The 23502-nt window shown below is 52.0% G+C and overlaps 1 protein-coding gene across 9 annotated transcripts; it reads left to right on the top strand.

Moving 5' to 3' along the window:
• The first annotated feature begins 382 nt into the window (after positions 1–382).
• On the top strand, positions 383–23502 carry VEGFA (vascular endothelial growth factor A). Of its 9 annotated transcripts, XM_075748960.1 has the most exons (9): positions 383–838; positions 6835–6886; positions 12053–12249; positions 13999–14075; positions 14490–14522; positions 14686–14832; positions 17247–17318; positions 18463–18594; positions 20890–23502. In XM_075748960.1, the coding sequence occupies exons 1-9, from the start codon at positions 773–775 to the stop codon at positions 20909–20911; spliced, it is 798 nt and encodes a 265-aa protein (XP_075605075.1). In that variant the 5' UTR covers positions 383–772; the 3' UTR covers positions 20912–23502. The 9 variants fall into 9 exon arrangements, 8 of the variants coding, with proteins under 8 accessions (XP_075605075.1, XP_075605071.1, XP_075605070.1 ...); XM_075748956.1 differs by lacking the exon at positions 18463–18594 and having other exon boundaries at positions 620–838; XM_075748955.1 differs by lacking the exon at positions 17247–17318 and having other exon boundaries at positions 620–838.

A 23502-nucleotide genomic window follows, 5' to 3' on the forward strand; every position in this document is an offset into this window, starting at 1 on the left:
CTACCTATACTGTGATCCGCTGGGATTTTTTTTTCCTCCCTTTCCTGCAGAGCCTCCCCCGCCCCAGTTCTCTCCCTCTCTAGCCAGTTTGGTGGTTTGTTGGGTTTTTTCTTTATATTGCTATTCTGATTTTTTTTAAAGCGGTGGACAGAGAGGGGGAGAGAGAGACAGGACAGGAGGGAAGCGCTCTGTTCGTCCCCTCCGCCACCATCACCCCGACTTGCGGAGAGGGGTCGGGCCGAGCGGCGGCGGGATCAGCCCTTTCCCCCCGGGGAGGCGACCCCGGCTCGGGGAGCCGCCGGAGGCAGCCGCCGCGAAGAGGGGGCGCAGGAAAAGAAATGCATTGAAACTTTCCGCGCAAACTTTGGCGTGAGTGCGCGAAACCGAGCGAGCGCGGCGGGGGTGCCTGCCTGCCGCGGCGCGGGGAGAGCGGCCGCAGACGGGCGCCGCTGTGGAGCTCGGACTGCCCGGCGGCGGGGGCCGGGCGGCGGCGGGGCGGCCGCGGAGCCTGCGCTCGGCCCGGCGGAGCGCCCACCGAAACCAGCAGCGGGGGCCGGCGGAGAGCCGGGCTTATGGAGGGGTGAAACCGGAGACCCCGAAGAGGAACCCCACTTCCCTCGGAGCCCCTCGCAGCGCCCGATCGGCGGCACCCCAGGAGGCGGCGGCGGCAGGCACGGAGGAGGCGCGGGCGAGAGCGCGGCGGGGCGGCGGCAGCGGGGCGGCGGCGAGGCGGAGCGCGGCGGGCCCCGCTCCGCGGCGTGCGCCGGCAACCATGAACTTTCTGCTCACTTGGATCCACTGGGGGCTGGCGGCGCTGCTCTATCTGCAGAGCGCGGAGGTAAGCGGTGGGGACGGGGACAGCGGCGGGACGGGGGCTTTGTGCCCCGCGAACTGGGGGGAGGGCGGCGGAAAAGACTTCCCCTCCACCCCTTTTTTTTCCTCCCCTCCATCCCTCTTGCCTCCCACCTGCTCGGTGCGGTGCCGCCGCGTTGCTGGCACCGGCTTCGGGTGGGTGCCTGCAGCGCACACACGTGTGTGCTAATGCTGCAGCGGGTGGGGGGAAAGCGCTGCCAGGCGCTTCGCAGGCCCCCGGAGCAGCCGGCATCGCCGTGCGGAGTGCCCGCGCACATGTGCGCGCATTGCACGCCCCCGGCGTGGGGCTCCCGGGGCGGCGGGGCCATGGGGTCCCGGCGGGGCCGGGGCCGGGGCCGGGGCCGGGCCCGGAGCGCTGCGCGGGGCAGGGAGGCAGCGCGCTGGCTTCTTGCATCAGCCTCGCCTCCCGTCCTCGGGTCTCCTGACATTGCAAAAGGGTGTTTCGGCGGTATTTGCCTTGGGTCCCAGCTCGGGTTCGTGCCACCGAGTGGAGTTCAAAATACCTGCTGGAAAAACAAATAGAGATCAAAGAGGACAAAATGGATCCTGAATTTCTTCCAGATTGATTTTTTTTTTTTCAAAATACATATCTCCTGCACCGAGATTACAAAACCATGCTTTTTTTCTATTCTCTTCCTCCTCAGTTACTTTTACTTTAGCCCCATTGTCATTCCTACGGGATTAAAACCCAACTCTTCCTCCTTTTCTTTCTCTTTTAATTTTATTTTATTTTAAGAAAAAAGAAAGCCAGCTTTCTGTGCAAACCTGTTGTATAAATCTGTTTTCTAAGGAGTCAAGAGGGCTGTGTTGCCAAGAGATATTAAGGGGTTTAGACAGAGTGCCCACGTGAAAGTGGCTGTTTGCTAGGTGGGCATGGATTATGTTTTAAAGGCTATAACAGGTTAGTTCTCTCCTGCCATTTGTCCTCGGCACTTGGAGAGAACGTGGGCCAGATCATCTCCCACAATTGTGAAAATAAGCGTCGCTTGCAAACTAATCAGTTATTCACATTGTTTGTTCAGCACCGATGCTGGAAGGTAACTCCCCAATTAGGAGCCATTTCAGCTGTAACTGAAGTCATGCAGGCACTGCACGCTTTGTTTCTAGCCTGTTATATCTCTACTTTCTCCAGTGACAGCCGCACATTAGGCTGTGCCCGATGGGAACCAAGGCACAGCTCGCAAGACTCGAGTGTGGCACAGAGCAGCTCCGTGCTGCCTGCCTGCCAGATTTGGCTCCTGGGACAATTCTTTCCGCTCTCCAAGAGTTTTTCCACCATCACCTAAAACGGGGTTTCTTTGCCTCCCAGCTCCTCAGCAAACTTGTACAGTAGCGTCTGTTTCCCGGCTGTAGGTTAGACAACTCTGTATCAGTGTCTAGTGATAATACCCTTTAACCCTCCCCTTGCTCCTTCTCCCCTCCCCTTCCTCTTCCCCAGAGGAGGAAACGGCAGATCAGGTAGAGTCCAGGTCTGTCTGTCCTCAGGAGTCGCATAAAAGCCTTGTGCTGCGTCTTCTCCTAGGCAGGAGGATGGTGCTGATTAGAAAAGAAAGAGAATAATGGTGGGGAAAAAAGTAGGGAAGAATTACGGGGTGTCAGTGGAGTTTGGGGGAAATGTTGTGGGGATAGACACACGAGAGATTGCGAGATGTTCAGATAGCTGGGTGATGCGGGCCATATAAGTGCTCAGGCAGATCAACGGTGAGGTCTGCCCCTTGGTTCTGTCCTTATTTGTCCGTTGATCGCCCGGGCACCACGGTGATGGGAACGTTAGAAATACCAGCAGATCTCACGTAGGCAGCTTGACGATGATTCTGGGCATGGCAGAAGGCATGACTCTTCACGCTGGGACTAGGGTTTTGTGCTTTGATGATAATATTTATCTGTACTGTTGATCTGGCTGCCGTGCTGAATAAAACCTATCTAGTTAGCCAGGCACGTTGGAGAGCATTAAATAAAAGCCCTGGCAGAGGCTGGGAAAGTGGGGTCCAGCGCGTGTCAGGCAGCTTTCTTGAAGGTGGAGGAGGGACGCAGGAATCGCGGTGCTCCTCTGGTGAAGGTGGTAGGGGGATGCCTCCTTACTGAAGGAGTTGTTACGGTTGCTCCTGCAGCCAGGCTGGGACGGTGGGAAATCATGTCATGGTCAGGGGTGGACTGCACTGATGCCACAGGTGTCTGCCTCCACTGGTGGCAATAGCCTTTCTGTGCAGGAGAGAGAGGAAAAGGTGGTTTTGCAGTGCCACCTTCCCAGCTGTTTGCCTGTGCTGAGCGGTGGTGACCAGTCCTCATGCCCCACGGGGTCAGAGATGTTGCGGTGTTGTCCCCTTCCAGTCCCCCCCTTTCCTAGAGAATGGGGTTGTTCCCCATCTTCCTTTGTCTGAGGGTCTCAGTGGCAGCCTGGTGGCTCGTCACCCCTGATGAGGGTCTGGGAACTCTTCCCTTCCCTCAACTGCCGAGGGACCTAGATACACCAGCTGTATTGCCATAGGGAACAGGCAGCGATCAGACACCGAGGTAGGGAGAGCGAGCTTGTGACTAGACTGCTAATGATCGCACACCCACCAGGCTCCCTGCCTTTGGTGTGCCTCTGCGCCAGGCCACGATGGGGAGCCACCAGAACCTGCTTCCCCAGCCCGGGATGCAGCAGGTCACCTTCCCCTGAGCCACTCCAGCCCATGTCCGAGGACAGGTTGGGAGGAGGAGCGCTCCTTTGGGAGCAGGGGAGAGGGAAGCCCGTGCTGACATCTCAGGGGGGCTCGCCGATTCCTGAGCAACCCCAAATCTGCTCTCCTGTCTGTCCTGCTCCGCATCAGAGGTGCCTCAGCTGTGCTGGCAGCTTGTGGGATTAGTGACCTCTATCTGTATGTACAATGGAGAAGGAGTGTAGTGAGTCCTGTCCCCCCGTTGCCCCCCTTAAGTAGAAACCGCTGAGAAGAATTTCTAGTGCCTAAGACGAAAAGTGCCTTAACTCCTGTCCCAGAGTCCCTCTCAAAGTGGATGGATTGTTTGTTCCAGTCCTAAACAGTTACAAAGCTCTTTTAATGAGGCTGCACAGATTAGGGGGAGGGGAAGGGAGAGAAAGAGTACTGGTGGTGGTGGTGGTGAGGGGGGTGATGGTTAGAGAGGAATGACTTGATTAACCTTTTCTCTCCCTTCAGAGGATAACTGGCTTTGGACAGGGATGGGGGAAGAAGGGGGACAGGGAAGGTGCAGACACACGGAGGTGTGAGGTGGGTTTACGTATTGGGGGGGGGTTGTACTCCACTGTGGGATGTGCATTTACTGTGACCTGCAAAGGGCACAGAAAGGAGCTTCCCCTTGCTCAGCCCCATTACCGGGGTCATTTACCCTCTCTCAAGCCCAAGGGTTGCTTCCACACCTCTGTGAAATGTTGAAAATCTATTGGAGGGAAATTGTGTTACAGAGCTGTTGGATAGTGCCACAAGCCAGCAGAGGAGAGTGTGACCTTCAGGCTCCCACCGAAGGGCACGCCGGGCCTGCTTGTCCCTTAGCAGGCTTTTGGTTCCCCATTGCCCTGTCTGATACATAGCAGCCTGGTGTAAAATGAGGCAAAAACCCTGCCTCACCTGCTGTTCTAGTGGACAGGCTTGAGGGCACCAGCCACAGGTGAAAGGCACTGCTTGAAAGGGCAGAAAAGTTTCTTGGTACAGCGAGCAGAGAGCATGTTACTGGTAGTTCTTGGAAACCTTTCAGGTTCCTGCAGAGAGCTCCCCTGGGGGTGCTCAGAAGTTCTCTGCAGGCTTCATACCGGTCTTGTTTCCTGTCTTCTGGGTGGGATAGCAACTCAGGTATAGGTGAGCGCTGGGAGAGTGTTCTGGCTCCTGCTCCAGTACGTCAGGGGCTGGCAAGGTGCTGGCCAGGTGCAGGTGAGCAGTGAAATTGTGTGGCTTGCTTCTGCTTCCCATCCCCTGTGCACAACCAATGTGTGCTTGCATGTGAGGAGGTGGTGGGTTTGGCAGCTGGCTGGGCAGCCTCACATAGAGAATAGGCACAATGACCCTCCAGGTGTCTCCGAGCTAATTTTGCTCCGTCGGTCACAGTTGTTCTGTGCGTGAACCAAAAATCCCTCTGCGAAAGGTCTTGGGGGCATTGTGACTTGGATAAACTGGCTTGGCTCATGATCCTCTTCTTCCTGTGCTACCACACAGATTGAGGCTTTTCCACCCTTGATACAGTTTTCTTTTGACCCATAGATGGTCAGGCGCTGAGTGGCTTTGAAAGGCCGCCGCAACCTCTGCTGCCTCCATTTTGTTTGTTGAGTTGCAGTGACCTTCACACTTCAGGAATGAAACTATTTCTAGGAACCTGCTTTTTAAACTGTTGTCACAGCACTGAGGTTGGGCACACAGCCCTCTCCTCCCCGGAGAAGAAACAGATCCACATATGGGGTGGCTCAGGTCTGGGCTGGTGAGTTATGCCCAGGTACAGAAAGACTTTGGTTAAAATGAGGAGGAGTTCGGTCAGGGGGACCTTAGACAAAGGAACTGTGCACAGACACAAAGGAACGGCTGGGACAGGGGCTTCTAGGGCTTTGCCGGCTCTCTTGCCCCCTCCTTTTAAAAGCTGACACTTAGGGTTGCTCGGCTGGTGCTGCCCTGTGCACGAGGTTGCCTAGAAGACTATAGGTAGCAGATTCCCGTTGTGAGCTTGAGGTGGACTTTGCGTGCTCAATTCAGTCCTGTCTTCGGCTATGAGATCAGAGGGCCTTTTTCTAAGCCTAAATGCAGTGTATTGCTGATGAAACAGTATTTTGTGTGTTATGCATTGCCAAGCTCTTTTTGTGCCTCTGCTGAAAGGCCGCAGGTTCTGGGATGGATGGCGTCACACAGGTGGCAGCATACCTCGGGGAAGTGAAGAAAGCCGGGCATTTTTTGATTTTGGTTCAGAACAGCAGGGGGAAACCTGACTTGGCGGAAAGTTACGTCAGAACTAAAACCCTCACGCAGAGCAGGAAGAGTAGAGTTTTTGTTTCACCTGGCATTAAAAGGACTTCCTTAGTAAAGCGGTGTGACGCTTCCCCATCCTGGTCTGGGGGTGGGTTACCTGTTGCTGCTCCTGCCTGCATCAGCAGTGTGGAAATGCCCCTGGTCTCAGCAGGACAGCAGGAGTGAAGACAGGGCTTGTGTCCTTTGTGGGTTTTGTCCCAGGGAAGCCGCGGGGATGGGAGCCACGCTGCCGCTGGCCCATACAGGGACTGGGGACCGGGCCCGTTAGGTGAAGGCACGTGTTGCCCTCCCTGCCAGAGGAGAGGAGGGAAACCTGGGCGATTTGGTGGCATTTGTCGGCAAAGCGGTGCTGTCACAGTTAATTGCCCTGACACCCGGCCAGATACCAACACCTCGGCGGCCACCGACAGACATCTGTGACATTGAGAGGGGAGCAATGCCCTTTTGCGCCTGGCTGCCCTTCTCCCTCCTCTGCCCTCCCTGCTCCCCTCCCGGGCCTGATTCACATTTATTGGGGGAAATGGAGGCCCCGGGGAGAAGAGCGGTGCTCAGCCCCACCGGTCCTGTCAGTGGCAGAAGGTCACCCCTGTTATTTTTCTCCCCCGGGCCCACATTTGCTCTCTGGTTTTGACCGTAATCACTGAAAGCGCCTCCCGAGGGACGCGTTTCTCCCTTTGGGGCCTCTCTTGGGTGCACCGCGCTGGAGGCCCGGCCGCCTCCTTCCCGGCTGCCCCTCTCGTCGGCCCGGGGCTGTCCAGCCCGCTCCGCCCGTGTCCCTCTCGGCTGCCCGGGGGACGGGGGTAACAAAAGGTCCCTCTGTGCCCGCCAGGCCGGCTGGAGGGGAAGGGCTCCGCCTCGGGGGGCGCCCCCTCCCGCCGGGGCCTCCCTCTGCCTCTTGCCCGGCGGGGCGCCGGCGGCGGGCCCGGGAGCCCTCCCGCGCCCCGGGACCGCGTAACGGCTCCGTGTTGTGACCGATTTTCTGTTATCTTTGCAGTTGTCGAAGGCTGCTCCTGCCCTGGGGGATGGGGAGAGGAAACCCAATGAAGGTAAGCGCTGGGCGGCTTCCCGGCGGGTGGGGGCGGCCGGGGGCTCGGGGAAAGGAGGCCCGAGCCCCGGGAGCCGCCGGCGGCCAACACCGCCACCTCCCGGGGAGCGGCGGCGGCGGGAGCGGGGGGCTGCCGGCGGGAGGCGCCGCCGCCATTAACCCCTTCGCGGCGGCGGCGTCGCCCCCCGCGCCCCCCCTGCGGGCCTGGGGCGGCCGTGGGGCCGGGCCGTGGTGGCCGTGGGGCCGGGCCCCAGGGCGGCAGCGGGGCCGGGGCGTGCAGCAGGGCCGGGCCAGCCCGCCGCTGGCTTCCCACAACTCTGAGGAGAACTGCGTGCGTGCGCTCGTGCACATACACACGCTCATTTTTTTATATATATATATATACACACACACACACACACACACACATGCGCGCGCACACAAAGAGCTGAGTAGCGGTGAACAGTTTGTTAGGGATTCGCCACAGTGCCGTAGGAAGGGATTTGTCATCTTCACCGCCTGCCTTTTCCCCAGTGGCCCTGGTAGTGCCCGGCTGGGTGGCCAGGGCTGATCCCCGAACAAAGGCTGAAGCAGCGCCCTGACTCTCCCCAGATGGCCAGGCGGCAGGTCTCCGGGGGGGAGAGAAGGAAGAAAGGACACCCCAGGATGATTTTCTGGAGTCGTGCCTCCTGACAGTCATGGTTATTCCTCAAGTCAGGATATTGCTAAGCACTGTATAGAGCCAGGCTTGAAAAACACCCTTTTACTCCAGTTTGAGCAACAGGCTTAGAGGGTTCAGGGGATGGCAGTGTGATCTGATAGATTCTGCTTAATTTGTTGCCGGTGGTTCAGTACGCGCAGGACCGTTGCTTGGTGAGGAGACATGGTGGTGCCTCTGCAGCCATTGTGATTTTGTGTCCCACTGGCTGACCAAAGGCCAGGCTGTGACAGTGTCCTCTGCCTCATGGGTTTGTGTGAGTAAATGTAGACCAGAAGAGCAGTCAGCCCCCAGGTTAGTCAGAGATGCCTCCTGCCAGTGCCCTGTCTGGTGGAGCCCTGTGCATTGGAGCAGGTTGGCTTTCTGTCTGCAGTCCTCAGTTCAGAAGTGGGGTAAAAGGGCTGTGGACTTTGGAGCCTTCAGGCTGAGGTGATCATCAGCTGCTTTACGACCATCCCGACTGTGTTTTCCCCCTACCTTTGTAGCAGAGCAGACCACTCACTGCATGGCAGGGTCTGAGGAAGGTCTTGCAGGGTCCCCACGGGTTGTGACCTCCAGCGTTATTCCAGCTGGAGGTCAGCAGAGGGCTCTAGCAGTGTGGGCCCAGATTGGCTCTTTTTTTTCTTTTGTCACACTATTTCAATTTCTGTAACTTTATTGGTGTGACAGTCTGCATGTGTGTCTTTGGGACACATGGCTGTCTTTGGGATAGGTGTTCATTTTGCATGGGCAAAATTTCTGCTTTGCTGGCGGGCTGCCGCCTGTTGTGCTTGACCCTTGCTCCTGCTGAAGTCAACAGAAGAAGCTTCAGTGATTCCAGAGGGATCAAGATGGAGCCTGCTGTGAGGCTTATTTTGGTAACCAGTCCTCTGCTGTTGGTAGAAAAGACCTAGTGTCCTCATCTGTGCCATTTGTTGTCTCTGACTACCTTCTTGGAGATGGGAAGAATCAAACAGAATTTAATTCCCTGTCACAAGAAGGCTGATGGGATCACGGGAGAAGTTGGTTTGGCAATGTGAGCCATGAGACTTTGGTGCTATTGCCTTGGTGCTATTTCTGGTTCTGCAATGCAGATATATCTGTGAGCTAGAAATCAGGACTCTTGGCATTACCTTCCTGGCTCTACTTCTGCTGTATGACCTTTGAGGTCCTCTCTCAGTACCTCAGTTTCTCTGTGAAGAGGAGACGACTGTGTGCCTCTGTTCCACAAGGACAGTCCTGCGGTTCCTTCCACGGAAGCTCTTGGGGTCTTTGGGGCTAGGGTGAAAGGTGATTTTGTGTCTTTGGCCATTTTGTGCTTGCTCTGAGATGTTGAGCTGTGACAGGTTTTTATTTGGGATGGACTTACTCTGGTTGGAGACTGTAATTTTAGCTTCAGCCCCTACCCTTTTGTGCTCAAGAGAGCCTTCCACATGTTTTGTGGCACGGGAAGTTGTAGGGAAGTCAGACAAACACTCTTTGTTTGTTCCACGAGAAAAGATTTTCTGGTATAAATAAAGGAAACCACCAGCACTTGTGGCTGCACTTTTATTTTTAAAAGAACAGTGTGTCTGTATTGCCACTAAGCCATTGACGGGGGGGAGGCAAAATGATCATATACTTGCTCCTTTTCTAGTCTAGCATGTTCCCACTTGACTGCTCCAAATTTGGACTTAATCCTGCCTGCTGTGGCTATGTCTGCCCTGAAGAGTTAATGTGGGCCCTGACTGGGTTTTAACCTTACTTCCCCCTCCGTTCACAAAGAAGAACGTCTGACTCAAATCTGGAGGTGTTTTGCAGGGTAGGGGTGTGGGTTAAATGCGGGATTAACTTTTAACGTGGGCTGAAGCCCAAATTGCAGGAAGGGAGCAGGCCAAGTGGTGTTAGTCCTTCAGTGACCTTCCTATGTTTCCCCATGAAAGACAGACCTTCTTCCGTCCCTGACACAACCAATGGAAAGGAAGCACAGACTGAATCAGCCTGACAAAGTGTGGAATATGACTCCTGGTACATAGGAGTAAGTGTAGGTACCGTAGCAGGGGCAGGGCTTTGCTGCGAGGATGACTGTACCTCAGTCATGCGCTCCGGTTTGGTTGCTAACTGTGCAGATGAACTATGGAGCATTGCACAGTCTCAGTGTGAGTGCTGTGTATCCAGTGAAATCAAGGCAACGTGCCTGTCGTGGCAGGATGTTCTGACTGGCAGCTGGAGAAAGATTCCCTGTTTCCTTTTCAGAGGCTGATTCAGATGTTGGAAAATCATCATACGTTAAAGTTAAGGCAAAAAACTCCCAAATTCTTTATGGGAAGGACTTGGTCCTGTCAGATCTCCCAGATCTCAAGCATAGTCATCAGGGTGCAGCTGTGAAGGTAAAGGCTCTGCAAAAGAAGTTGAATGTGCTGTTCTGTGGCCAACCTGTAGTCCAGATTCTCTGGTGTAATCCAGCTGCTTGCGCAGTGCAAACATTTAGAAAGTGTGGCAGACGTGAATCAGTTTCACCTCAGTTTTCTACTCTTGTTTTGGTTTCCGCCTCTTTATGCCCCAGACTACTGTCATGAGCAGCATTTGATCTGCACAGGTAACTGCCACTTTCCCTTCCTCTTTTCTTCCCGCCCTCCCCTTGACGTAGGTCTGTAAGCAATTTTACCCAGAACCGTGCCTTTACTGCCACAGTTCCCAGGTCCTTTCTGCTGGCACAGCGTGAATACTCAGCAGTGCAGTTCAGTGGCTGTCATTGTGCCTGCAGAATTTCCCGCATGTGAAATTGTTCAACTTGTTGGAACATAGGTGGTGACTAAGGTCACTCTGAAGGGGAACGAGAAGAAGGAGGTAGCTGCAGACAAGATAGGAGAACAGACAGGAGGCATAGTGCAGTTAGGGGAGGAGGGGAGAGGAAGGGAAGGGACAAGGAACAGAAACATGCTGTCTTCTAGATGAGGAATACCAACAAGCAGTCCATGCCTGCCAGGCTACATTTCTCTTTCACAAGTCACTTTCTCTTTTAATAGCTGCTCACGCTTTCTGACACTTCAGACTGCCTGGATGGAAGCTCCTGCCCTCTTGTACCCGCTCTCAGCACTGTGGCACTGTCAGCTCTGCATGACCTAGAATTAACTTTCAACAATTAACTGCGGGCTGTGAGCTTCAAGCCCTGCAGCTTTTGCATTTTTGTGGCAAAGTAACCTTTATGCCAGTTTGTCACAAGTTCAGAGCACTTTAGAAACGCTTACTGGAGACCATTTTTTTCCATGATGCAAGCAGTTTGTGCTTATCACTCAGACTTATCAACCTTGGTGCTGTAGGACTCTGCATACTGTACAGGTGGATCGTTATAGTGCATAACAGCATGGGGCAGGTACTATCTCTTTGTGCATACTCTTATCCTCTGCTCCATTTGAGACATCCTCCTTTGCCTGCATGCTGGTAGAGCTAGGAGGCCTGGAGGGCTCCAGGTATTCACTGTTTGCAGAACTGTACTAGCAGCTGGGTTTTGTGCGTGTGTACTTATCTATCCTATCTCTCATCTCTTTAAATCTCTCCAACCCTTGACCAAGCAGCAAAATGAAGCTTTGGCAAGAGACTGGGAAACATTGAGAAACGCTTGTGAAATCAGTGCAGATCGCAAGCAGTTAATGTTTGCTTCATTCAGAGAGGAGGCAGGGGATAATGGCAGATCCGCCCTGTTCCCCCTCCCACACTACCTCCTTGTGGTTCAGTAGCCAAGTATATGGTTTAGTTAATCCTGGGGGTGCTGTGGGCTTGCTTGGAACCTTTCAGTGGGTGGCCTGATTCCTTGGTCAGTGTGGAGACATGGAGGGTGTGACTTGTAGCAGGTGCTGTCATGGTTCTGAGGTGGCCTGTTGAGGTGGATGTTCTGCATCGGCAAAAGAGGTAGCTGACAGGAAGAGTGAAGATACGTGGGTGCATGGTTCAGAACCCTTTGCTTGTTCTCGGAAGTGTTTCTACGCCCAAGTCTGTAGAAAGGATGCCTCTGGCCTATCTCCTTGCTTTCTGAAACCCACTGGGGCATCCACTAGCTGTTTTGAAAGGGGGTAAAAGGCAAACCGGTGAAGAGCCTTAATCCAGAGCACAGATCATCTGCAGCAGCCTCAGGTGCTTTTTGGCTGAGCTAACATGCTTAGTGGCAGCATATCTGAGAGTATGGGGGATAGTGGGGAAGAGGTTTGGGGAGGAGGCACCTGTGGGATGCATCATGGTGCCAGGGAGGCAAATAGTGAGGCTCTCTTGACTATCTTGCCTCTGCCCTGAAGCAGTGGTAGGAAGAGATTGTCTCTTTCTCTTCCCCACTTGATTTGTCTGCGTGTGCGTGTGTGTGTATAGGACAGAGACAAAGGACTTAGGCCTGCAAGACTGTTAGTGAAGAGCCTAGGGTGGATGTGTTGCAATTGTCTGGCTCGTTTTAAGGGGCAAAGCACTAGACGTTCTTGAGCGAAGTTTGCATTAACTTATTACCTCCATTCCTCCTTTTAGTTATCAAATTCCTGGAAGTCTACGAGCGCAGCTTCTGCAGGACAATTGAGACCCTGGTGGACATTTTCCAGGAGTACCCTGATGAGGTGGAGTACATATTCAAGCCATCCTGTGTGCCTCTGATGAGATGTGCGGGTTGCTGCGGCGATGAGGGCCTAGAATGTGTCCCTGTGGATGTGTACAACGTCACGATGGAGGTGAGGGCCCAGCTTGCAAACTGGCATGCTTGGGTGGAGGAAGCCAGTCAGTCATCACAACCACTCCAAGTCCCAGCTCCCAGCTAATTCAGAGGAAGGGCAGCCTACCCCAGGGAACTGAAGATTGTCATACCAGGAGGGCTCACCTCTCTCCTGACCCTTGTGCCCAGCATTGCACCATGCAGGGTTAAAAGATGGGTTCCCCATCTCTTTTAAGGCTAAGAGGAGAATCTGTACAGTAGCTAGGGGCATGCAGAGGAACATTTCTCTGCAAAGGAACACTTCACGCTTAGAGATTGCAAAGGGGTATTTCTGATGCTGTTATCTCTGAGGCCCCAGCTCCTTGGGCCCTTGCTCCATCTTAACTCTGTGGTCCACACAGCTGTTGCTCTGAAGGCAGCTGAGTAGTGCAAAGGGGGAAAGCCTGTCAGTACTCTCTCCTGGAGGGCATGTGAGGTCAGCCTTTACCAACAGAGCAGGGGATTTGGGTCATTAGCTACATTGGCCCAGCAGGGGTGGAAAGGGGCTCTAAGAAACACACGGCTTCAGTGTCAAGTGGAAAAGCCTTTCTGCCTCCGGGCGTCCTCCTCCTTTGTTTGGAGGCTGCTGAATTCATTCCTTGGAAGAGACAGAGATGGCCCTGATAGCAAAGGCGGGGCACATGGGGGAGATGTGCTGTAGAGAGCTTTGTCACTACCCTTGTCTGCCAGCCTGGATCCCAGCTTGTGTCCACAATGGTGCTAGTGCCTACTACCCTTATCCCATAGCTCCCTCACCTACTTTTGTCCCTCAGCCTCTTGGATGGCCACTGTAAATATTGCCATTGCTTTTTGATATGAATGAGAGACATGCAGGACTATGTGATTACCAGCAGGCTCTTTTTACTTGTCATTTGAGCTGTCTTTGAACTTTGGCAGAGAATGTGTCTGTGCCCTTCCATGGTTCCCCATACTGCTTTTCCACTTGCAGGCTCCAGCCTGGGCCAGAGCCTACTAGCATGACATGGTTAGGGGTGGTTTTCTTCCTACCATTCCCTGCCGAATTACAGTTTTTGGCTGGTATGGCCACATGTCTGTAAAAGGTCAGAGGCACTTGAGCAAATCTCTGGTGCAGATGTTAGAGCTAGTGGTCTAGCCAGGTTCTGGGTGGAGAGACTGACAATACATGCATAGCTGCTAATATAACTTCCCTGGAGGCACCTCGGGCTGGGGGCTGGGCAATGTCTGGCTCAGTAGGGCTGTTTTAAGGACAGATCACCAGATTTATTTTCTGTGTTGAGTCACTGAGAAATTGAGATGTCAGCTGGGAAAAGAAGTGGTGGCTTAGGGAAAAGGAGTTGGATATGGAGCTTTTTCTTTGGGCCTTTGCATTAGACTGAAGCATGCCTCTACGTGAGAGCAGGCTGGATGCTCCGTTATGTCTCTCTAGCATCGACCAGGGATGGCTCAGTGAGAACCTTGCCATGGTGTTACGCCCTCTCCCATGCCTGTCTCCAAGGCAGTCCACCAGTGCTGGCACCTTGCATGCATGAGCAAATAGAGCTTTGGCACAAGCCTGCTGTTGCCGCTTGCTTGTGATCAAAGGCCTTCCCTGACTGGGAGAATGGGGCCTCAAAGCCAGCTCAAACTCTTGCCATGCTCTTCCCAGGAGCACCTGGGGTGCAAATGCTTTGCCGCGCAGCGGGCTGATTTGGAGCTGTGAGTATAAATAGTGAATGGGCAGTGACCCTCTCTGTTTCTTTCATTCCAGATCATGAGAATTAAACCCCATCAGAGTCAGCACATAGCGCACATGAGCTTCTTACAGCACAGTAAATGTGACTGCAGGTGAGAATGGAGCAGCACTGGTTCCTCTTGCAATAAACTTATTCTGAGCCTTTCCTTTTTTCTGCCATTGGGTTGGGACTGTTGTCCAGAGGCTTCTGCAGTCTCCTCAGTTGGTTTGCAGTGGGATGGCTGAGGCTGGGAAAAGAAGTCCTTTGCTGGCGAGGCTCCTCCATCTCTAGATGTCACAGGTGGACAATGCTAGCCTGCAACCTGGGGTCTTTTGGCACTGGCTGCCAGTGAGGTGCAACAGGAGAGCAAACACTTTGAGAAGGACCACTTAACCTGTGCCATGGGCATCCTGCAATGCCAGCTGTACATGTCCTTCCCTGGACTTGGTGGGAACTGGGGATAATGCTGGAAGTGTATGTGGTAAGCTCCCTTCTAATGAGGCCTTTGTTCTCTCTTCCCCCACAGACCAAAGAAAGATGTCAAAAACAAACAAGAAAAGTAAGTGACAAGCCTTTCCTCCTTTCTGTTTTGGTGGTTGGTTGGCATTTCCTCTCCCCACTGCCCCTTGCCCTTTTCTTTGGTTGGAGATACTCACTTTGAGAAGGTGTTTTTGGAAATGGCATATGGTAGTGCATGGGGCGACACTCTGAATCCGTTCCAGGTGGGCACAGAAACCCAGATCTGATGGTCCTTCCTTCATACCCCAGACCTGGAGCTTGCATGACCCACAGCCATGGCAGTCATTCCTAATGCTTTATCCTGAGTCAGGGAAGTCCTGTCGTGTGTGTCCTACCAGAATGGATTCAAGGTGCAGCCCCCATTCTCCCTTCCCTCTTCCTGGGGTGTTTCTGGTTACTGCAAATCGCTGCCTTTCTTTATTATTAATTTTTTTCTTGCTGCTTGAGTGAGTACTTGCTGGCTTCTTTCACAGCAGCTTGGGTAGGAACTCTGCTGGCTAGAAGGAGAGGTGGCAATAGAGGCCTGGTGGAGGCAGAACTGATGCCATGCAGGATGTGACGCTGGTTTTGATTGGGTGGGGGGCCAGGAGGGTGCAAAGGCAGGTGGATGTCATAGCCGGGTCTTGGTGGAGGCTTTCATGAGAGGTTTTTTTCAGTCTGATGGATTTGCTCTGGTGACCTGAAGGAGGTTAAGGCACAACCTTCCCTTTCCTTCCTCCCCAAATTAAAAAGGTTGTGGAAAGTAGAGAAATGAGCTCTTGTCCTGCAGTAGTCGCAGGGACGATCACAAAATGTGGAACTACATCGAAAAGAAAGAGTGACCTCTCTGGACGAGAGGGTCAGCTGGACTGCGCATGGCTGGGATAGTGACTGCCATTTAGAGGTGCGGAGTTGGAGAGGAAGGGGGTGAATATTGGGAGATGAGGCTGAAACAGAGACAGAGCAAGCAGGAGAGTGAGAGAACTTCTTTCACCCCTCTCCTGGTGGTCATATATTTCTAGCCGCCTTCCAGCCTCTCCTCTTCCCCCTGGAAATCTGCTCCTGGCTGCATTGAGCTGCGTGCAGCCAACACTCCTCTCTGTGCAGGGCCGTGTCGGGGATGGTCGGTCTGCGTGGCTCTGTGGTTTGAAGGTGTGCGAGAGTTGGGTCTGTGTGAACTCTGGTGAGGATGGAGTGTGGGTGAAGCAGCCAGCCCGGACTGCGTTGCATTCCCTTTCCTCTTCTAACAGCACCTTGCCTGCTCTTTGCTGGTTCTGCACTCCCTGGGGAAGGAAGGGAAGGGATGGGAGAGATTGGTGTGCTTTGATTTGTGCTGGATTGAAAGTCCTGTTATATTGGTGCCCCTCTCCTCCCTTCAGGTCGATTTTCCTCCCCTCACCGCCTCCCTGTGACTCCTGACATGTAGGGCGGAGGCTGGGAGCGAGCTGATGCTCTGACACTCGTTCCAGTGAGATGACTTGAACAGGGCCTGTGGTGCTTTCCCTTCTGTCCCCCCATGTCCCCTTGACAGCTCCCTCCCAAGGTGGGCTGCGCCAGGGAACAAGGGAGCCTTTGCTGAACTGCCACAGCGCTGGGGCTCACTTGCCTGACCAGCCCTGGTGCTTTGCCTAGGGCCTTCTCCTTGCATGTCTCTCCGTCCTGTGCTAACGCGGCTCAAGGAGCAATGCAGGCTCCAGCCTCCCTGCCTCCCCATGCTCTCACGGGCCTGTAGGGATTCACGGTAGTGCCCAGGCCTGCACGTCCTAGCCCCTGCCTGTCCCACCTCCTGCCCAAGAGTCGGGAGCAACTGGTGAATTTTTCGGAAGAGAATCAGTGCCTTGGCTCCATCCACTCGTCTGGCAGATCCATATGGAAGGCGAGAGGAGGAAGGGAAAGGAGGGAGGATTTGACAGCTGCTTGCTGGTTATCTCCTGGGTATCATAACTAGGTCAGGCCTCCCTCTTTCCCCTTCAGCACTCAGGATGGAGGCTGCTAGAGGGGATGTTAGCAGGCATCCAGCAAGGTCTCCTGGAGTCCTCGGAACCACACACAAGAGGTGGGGTGGGTGAGCAGAGCCTTGGAGCTGGATAGCCCTCTCCCACATGGCACTGCTGCATAGATCAGGTCTCTCCCATTGTCTGCAGGGTGCTGAGGCCAGGCCCCCTTTGCTCCCATCCCAAGGCAGGATTACGGCCAGCACTGCAGCAAGGCTGTTGGAGCTCGGCCGCACCCCCCTAGGCCCAGTGCCGGGCAGTGCATCAGGTCAGAGTGGTTTCCTTTTCAGAAGAGCCTCTCCGCTCAGGTTGTCTCTTGTCAGTCAGCGTGCGCCCGCGCTTGTCGCCTGGAATGGTTGTCTGCACTCACTGCGGTTGTGTGATGCTTTCACGAAGCTTTCTGTTCCTTCCCCCTCACCCTCTGTCCCTTTCCCACTGCCCCTCTCTGGAGGGGGCAGCTACCCCTGTGATCCACCTCTGCTGGCAGCAGCCATGCTGGAGGTGGGCTCTGCTGAGTCCCCTGGCATTGGCTTGGCTGTGGGCAGGCTGGTTGTGGTGCTGGCAGGAGCACAGGAGGGCCAGTGAATGTGTGTGCGAGGTGGAGATCTGTGCTTCGGCCCCAGGACTTGCCATCCAGTCCTGCCTCATGTGCTTCCCCCCTCCCAGCAAGGCACATGGCTGTATTTTTTTCCCCTCTTCTTCCTTGCGTTTTCTTCCGTTTTCTCTCTTATCTCTCCCTTTCTTTCCTTCTCTCTCTCTTTCTTTGTTTTTTTTTTTTGTTTTTCTTCCAGAAAATCAAAGCGAGGAAAGGGGAAGGGTCAAAAGAGAAAGCGCAAGAAAGGCCGGTACAAACCACCCAGCTTGTACGTTTGTGTCCTCTGCTTGTAGACTCTCTTCCCTCCCTCTCCCCAAACCAATCCGCCTGCTTGCTGCTCACTCAAATCTCACCCTCCCTCCCAGTCACTGGTGGGCTGCAGATCCTGCAGGGGCAGCACTGGTGGTGGCACTGCTCTGGCACTAAGGGTATTTCAGGGAAGGTGGCTTTAGCTTGCTTGGTTCTCTCTAATCATCAGTGGCGACCATTTTCCCAAGGCACAAGAGCGTGGGTGGGTGGGCGAGTGCCCCGCACCTCTTTTCCATGCCTTCCAGTTGCAACTCTGTCATCTGCTTTCCCCGACTCGTCTTGTGCCCTTGCTGCTACGACGACTGGCGACAGGCAGGCTGGCGTCTGCCATGCATGTGTGTGTGTGTGCGTGTATGCGCACGTGTGCGTGCGTGTCTGGTGGAGTCACAGGCGGAGAGGAGAGGTGGGACAGTGGGAAGCCGGAGAGGGGGTGCTGGGGAACTGGGGCAGTGGGCTCTCTCCATTTTTCTCTCTTTCTTTGCTGGATTTGGTGGCTTCTATCTCCCTGTCTCTTTGTCTCTTTCGCTCTGCCTCTGTCACAGTGGTTCATGGAATTCTGCATTGTAAATTCATGGCCCCTCCACAGGAGACTCCTGGGTGGCAAGGTTGGGATGGGGCTTACGGAAAGGAGGGCAGTGCCAGCTGCAGGGTTAAGCATGTGATGCTGGAGCCCAGCTGCTTTCCAGGGGAGGAGAGACCCTGTGTATTTAACTCGTTTAGCTGCTGGCCTCTTTCTACTCAAACAGCTCACTTTAGAGAACTCCTTTCATTGATACATCAGTAGCTGGTTGGGACCTCTCACCTTCCCATCCTTGCTTTCCCCTTCTTCCTCCCTCTGGCCTGTGCCGATGGATCCAATGCAGCATTTGTGAATACTGTGCAGAGAGCCTGTTTTCTTTCTCTTTATGCTAATGCAAGGGGGTGCTGTCCTGGGGCTGCCGGGGTGCTGCTGGAAAATCCATCAGCCTGCGACGCTCCAGTGGGCAGCATGGGGGCTGTGGGAGGGGGCAACGGGATTGCTTTGATGTTTAGGGTGTTGCATGTGTATTTTCTTTCTGCTGAAGCGCTGTAGCTTAGACATCTTTCCTTTTGCCTTTTTGCAGTCACTGTGAGCCTTGCTCAGAGAGGAGAAAGCACTTGTTTGTACAAGATCCCCAGACCTGTAAATGTTCCTGCAAATTCACAGACTCACGTTGCAAGTCGAGGCAGCTTGAGTTAAACGAGCGCACTTGCAGGTTTGTGTCCTGAAGGATGAAAGAGAAACACACAAAGAGAAAGAGAGTGAAGGAGAAAGAGGGGAGAGCTTGCTTCCTGCTGACTTCTGGCACCAGTGCTTTATGATTACTTCTTTTCTCTGTCCTACGTGGGCCAGAGGGCAGAGGGGCTAACTGAGATGAGGACAGAGTTTCCCTGTGTCAGAGGGCAGCTGTGCGTTTCAGATGTGCTGTGAGGACTTGGATGGGGACGGCTCCCAGAGACAGGGTGTTTGTATCTATGGTACCCTTTCTCGCAAAACAAGATAATGGACTTCATGTGGCTGAGGTAGCCAGAGGGAGGGTCTGTAGCCCTCTGTACATTATCTGTATGCAACTCTGAGCGTACTGTTGGACAAAGACAAATCCTTAGCTGACTGCGATTTGACCATCCCTGTCTTCCAAGCCCTTTTTATGTGGCTTGTGGACACTCTGCTGTGTGCAGAGTGAGGAGAGCCAGGCCAGGAGCCCCCACATTTTTTGCCTCTGTTTTTAAAAGCCAGGGAGAGCACCTTGTCCTCTTCCACTGTGCTGACAGTTCCCTGTCCATGTCTCAGCCAGAGTTGTGATTTGAGGGGCTGCAGTCAGGGCTGCAATGTGGGATACAGCAGGATTAAGTCTGTCTCTAGGTGAAGGCAGGCAGAGGTCTGTATTTCAGATGTGAGGTGGGAGATGCAAAGACGCTATGTGGTTAGTGTTTGTTCAGAGATCCATGCTGTGCATGTGTCATCTGAGTGCTCTGTGTCATGCACCATCTGTGGCACAGACATGTGCAGAAACTGATTCCTGGTTCTCACCTGAGTGCTTTGGTGAACTCAGTGGGGTCTCTTGGCTCGCACCAGCTGCGTGTGCATCTCTGGTGTGGGATCATCCTACCTATCCAGAGAGAGACATAGAAATGGGGTTGCTAATGAGCCTTTAACTGTGACTCTGAACTCAGGCCCCTTTCTCAGAGATGTAGGAGATTCCTCCTGTCAAGAGAGTATTACAGTGGCAGTGGCTGGATGGGAGAGAATAAGGGAGAGAGATCCAGGGTCCTCTGCGGCTACATCCTGAGAGAAGAGATGTCCTTCAGCCTCCATTTGTCTGCCTGGAATTGGCTTGGTGACTAAGGCTGATAAAAGTAGCAAGTGCTTCCTTTATGTGTGAAAATGCTTTGTGCATTTTCCATGCAAACCAGAGAGGCATTGGCACTGCCAGCGTGGTGGAAATGGCTCTGTATACAGAGGAATTTTCTGGGGTGCTGTAATTTCAGTGGGAAAGTAATTGATGGAGAGGCCAGAACAGAACAGCTTCTGGAGTTAAACTTCTCCCAGCGAGCATAACCCCTAAAGCGTGAGACCAGACCTAACTTTGGCCATCTCCCCCACTCATGTTCCCAAACCCCAGAATAACTGGAAATTACCTTACAGAGTTTGAACGGTGAGAAATAGTCACAAATACAAAGGGAAAACAAACAATACCTCAAAGAAGTCAGGATCGCAGAAGCGGTTTACTAGTTTCTTTTACTAGTCCCTCTCTGTGATGCGATAATTGGCACTAAGGAAAGTTTCTAGAGCTGGTGTGTTGGGAAGAAAGATAGGAAGGACTCATAGCAGTGGGTAGCTTATCTGTTCCCAGATAAAAAGCTGGTTAAGCTGAAGTTCTTCATGCTCTTTTTTGTAGAATTAGAATTGGGCCCTGCAGGGGAGGGTAAATTCTCATTTGTCCTGCTGCTTCTTCAGGCTGCTGCTGCTGTTCTCTGGTGCTAACCCCTGCTCGTGGCAGCTAGTGGAATGAGACGCACTTTCTTTTCACCTTCTTGCCTGCATGAGGCCTTGTTGTCTGCACTGCTTCTAACCCAAACAACAGGCTAGGTGGAGAGCTGAGGGAGTGTGTCTTTCTGCATGCATTGCTTAGCCTTGTTTTTCTGTGTGTTTGTGTGTATATATGTGCGCATGGTGTGAGAGAGTGCAAACAAGACACTCGGCTCATCTATGAGGAAGCTTCTGGTTCTGCTCCTAAATTTACCCCTGTACCAGTATCCTTCCTGCTGCCCCATCTAGGTGAGCCTGGGGGAATAGAATTCATTAACCTATTCATGGGTCGAGATTCTCAGCTGTTTTGCCCCATCTGCACAGCGCTTCACCCCACCAGTGACGTCACGCCATGTCTTAACACCATGTGCTCTTAAACACATTAGCCACCTCCCTTCCTTCCCTTCCCTGTCCTACTTGCACGCCCATCACAAACACTAACCCCTTCTCTCTTTTTTTCCTTCCCTCTCCTCTCTGACAGATGTGAAAAACCGAGACGGTGAGCAGCGGAAAAGAAGGGGGAACAGCCCTGTTTCTGGAGCCTGATTTCTCGCCTGGACAGAAAAAAAAGCAAAACAAAACACTAATCCAAATGAACCCTAAAAATGAAGGATCGGTAGAGCACAGCACTTTCAGTACGGACGATGGACTCCGGAAGGAACATTCCCCAAGGCACCCGCCGCACAGAATTCACCTTTGGGTTTTGAACTGTTTTATTTTATTTTTCTTTTCATGCTGCTAAATAACAGAGCCAGGAAGACTATAGGGGTGTATTTGATGGGTTTTCCCACGCATACATATATATGTGTGTATACATGCATATACATATATATATATGTATATATATTTTAACCACATCTATATATACATATATGTATATCTTAACCACACAACACACACATATATATTATATATATATATACTGATTATTTTTTTTAACATTGCTAATGTTATTGGTGTCTTCACTGGATAATACTCGACTGCTGTGGACACAAGCGGGCTACTTGGGGCATAAGAAACAAGCTAAGACTGGACTTGAGTAGAAGCGCTGGGTGTAAACTTCTTAACTCTTAACTGACTTGTGCGGCCTCCGCTGTTTCTCTGTAGAGTGTGCTGTACCACAAACCACCTTCTCCTTGCCTGGGACAGGGAGGAGAGGTGACAGAGAGGATGGGCAGGGAGTTCCAAAGAGCGGCATCCTAGGGTGCGATGGGTCAAAGGCCAAGGAAATGGCCGTCTGCGTGATCAAGGATTCCTCCTCCCCTCTCTTCCCCCAACCTTCGCCCTTACTCGTCTCATAACCTGCCTGCCTTGCTGGGACATGGGATGTCAGTGTACATTTTGCGTTGACTTTATTCGCTATAGAAACTTTGCCAGAGAGACGTGCTGGCTTAAGGATGGTGGGCAGCTGATGCGCGCTAACTTTCCATTCAAGGAAGTATCACAGGAGTCTAGATTTCCCGCCCTTGGTGGCTGCAAAAGGACACAAGGCCTACAGTGTGCTGAAGCAAGAATGGGGACCGGTGCATAGCCACACAGTTGTTCAGCACTGTCTGCTTTCTTCATGCACAGAGCTGCCACTCAAGAGCATCCAAGATGCTTACGGAACATTTCTGGAAAGGGATATTAATCAAAAGTATATACACAGTAGCGGGGTGTGTGTGTGTATGTGAATGTGTGCATTTGTGTCTGTGTGTATGTATGTTTGTGTTTTTCTCTCTTTTTTATATATATATATTTATTTTTATACATATATATATATAAAAAAATAATATATATGTACGCCAAGATTGAAGGAGGGAAGAAGAAAGCAACTTTTGCTGTCTTCAGTTTGCGTGCCCAGTGTGAATGACCCTTAAGAAGGTCAAGATTTTTTTTTTTAATGGTGTGCCCTTTTCCACATCTTGGGCTGGGGAGTCAAATGTGAAGGCAGCCGGAATCCCTAAGCCATGTCTGAGAATCTTGGCTATGTGTGTATCTGCAATATACGCTGTGGTGTATGTGAAACCCACCTTACACACGCGTGCGCACACACACCCCCCTGAAAGCGTGTTTGTACATCTATGTGGATATATATAATCTAGTTCTGTGATTAAAATTATTATTAATAATAATAATAATCAAAAAGGTACTCGGTCTGTGTCAGAATGCTGCCAAACATCATCTGCAATTGAATTTTCAACGCCTGATAATGTACAACACGGAAAGCTTCCAAAAAGACAAGACAGTCTAAAAACAGACTCACAACAAGCGACTACTAACCACTAGGAACTCCCCATCCGACTGGTGGCTTTCAGAAGGAGGAAAAACACACGGGTGGGTGCTTGCATCTGCAATGTATAATACTCATGCTGCATCATGCGCAAGACAGAGGCTTCCGATGGGGGGGGAGGGAAGAGAAAGTGTTTTATATACTTATTTAATATCCCTTTTTAAATTAGAAATTAAACAGATAATTTAATTAAAGAGTAGGGATTTTTCAGTATTCTTTGTTAATATTTAATTTCAACTATTTATAAGCCGTACCTCCTTTTTTTTTTTTTTTTTTTTTTTTTATTTGTACTGGTTGTGTATAAATTTAACCTTCCTGTTGTCCCGTCCCATCTCTCCCCAATTGTTGGCAGAGTCAGTAGCATGTTATGGGCAGTTATTTAATTAATTTCTCTAACACCTACCCCTACACATTCCTATTGAGACAAGGGTTAGATATACATCTACATACTATATATATATTTGGCTATGTGTTTGTATATATATATATATGTTTATGTATATGTGTGATTCGGATTAAATAGACACTACGATTTTTTTATATATGTAAAAAGAAGAAACAGGAAAATAGAAAATTCTACATCTTGAATCTCTCTCCTTTTTAATTTTAATATTTGTTATCATTTTATTTATTGGTGCTACTGTTTATCTGTAATAATTGCGGGGAAAAAAGATATTAACACTACATATTGTGTCTAGTGAATTTTTTCAAGATATTCCTTAGTACATATTTATTTTTAAACAAATTACAGATATATCTTAAAAAAACCGACGACGACGACGACAAACAAACTTTTTTTTGTATTAAAGAATTTAATTCTGA

This window comes from Balearica regulorum, chromosome 3 (assembly GCF_011004875.1).
Source record: "Balearica regulorum gibbericeps isolate bBalReg1 chromosome 3, bBalReg1.pri, whole genome shotgun sequence".
Taxonomy (NCBI): Eukaryota; Metazoa; Chordata; class Aves; order Gruiformes; family Gruidae; genus Balearica; species Balearica regulorum.

Excerpts from the sequence above, each read along its gene's own strand:
- VEGFA (XM_075748960.1), top strand. The coding sequence starts at position 773 with ATGAACTTTCTGCTCACTTGGATCCACTGGGGGCTGGCGGCGCTGCTC. Across the intron at positions 14,076-14,489 it reads CACAGTAAATGTGACTGCAG|ACCAAAGAAAGATGTCAAAA; the intron begins GTGAGAATGGAG and ends CTTCCCCCACAG. Across the intron at positions 14,523-14,685 it reads GTCAAAAACAAACAAGAAAA|GTGGGCACAGAAACCCAGAT; the intron begins GTAAGTGACAAG and ends AATCCGTTCCAG.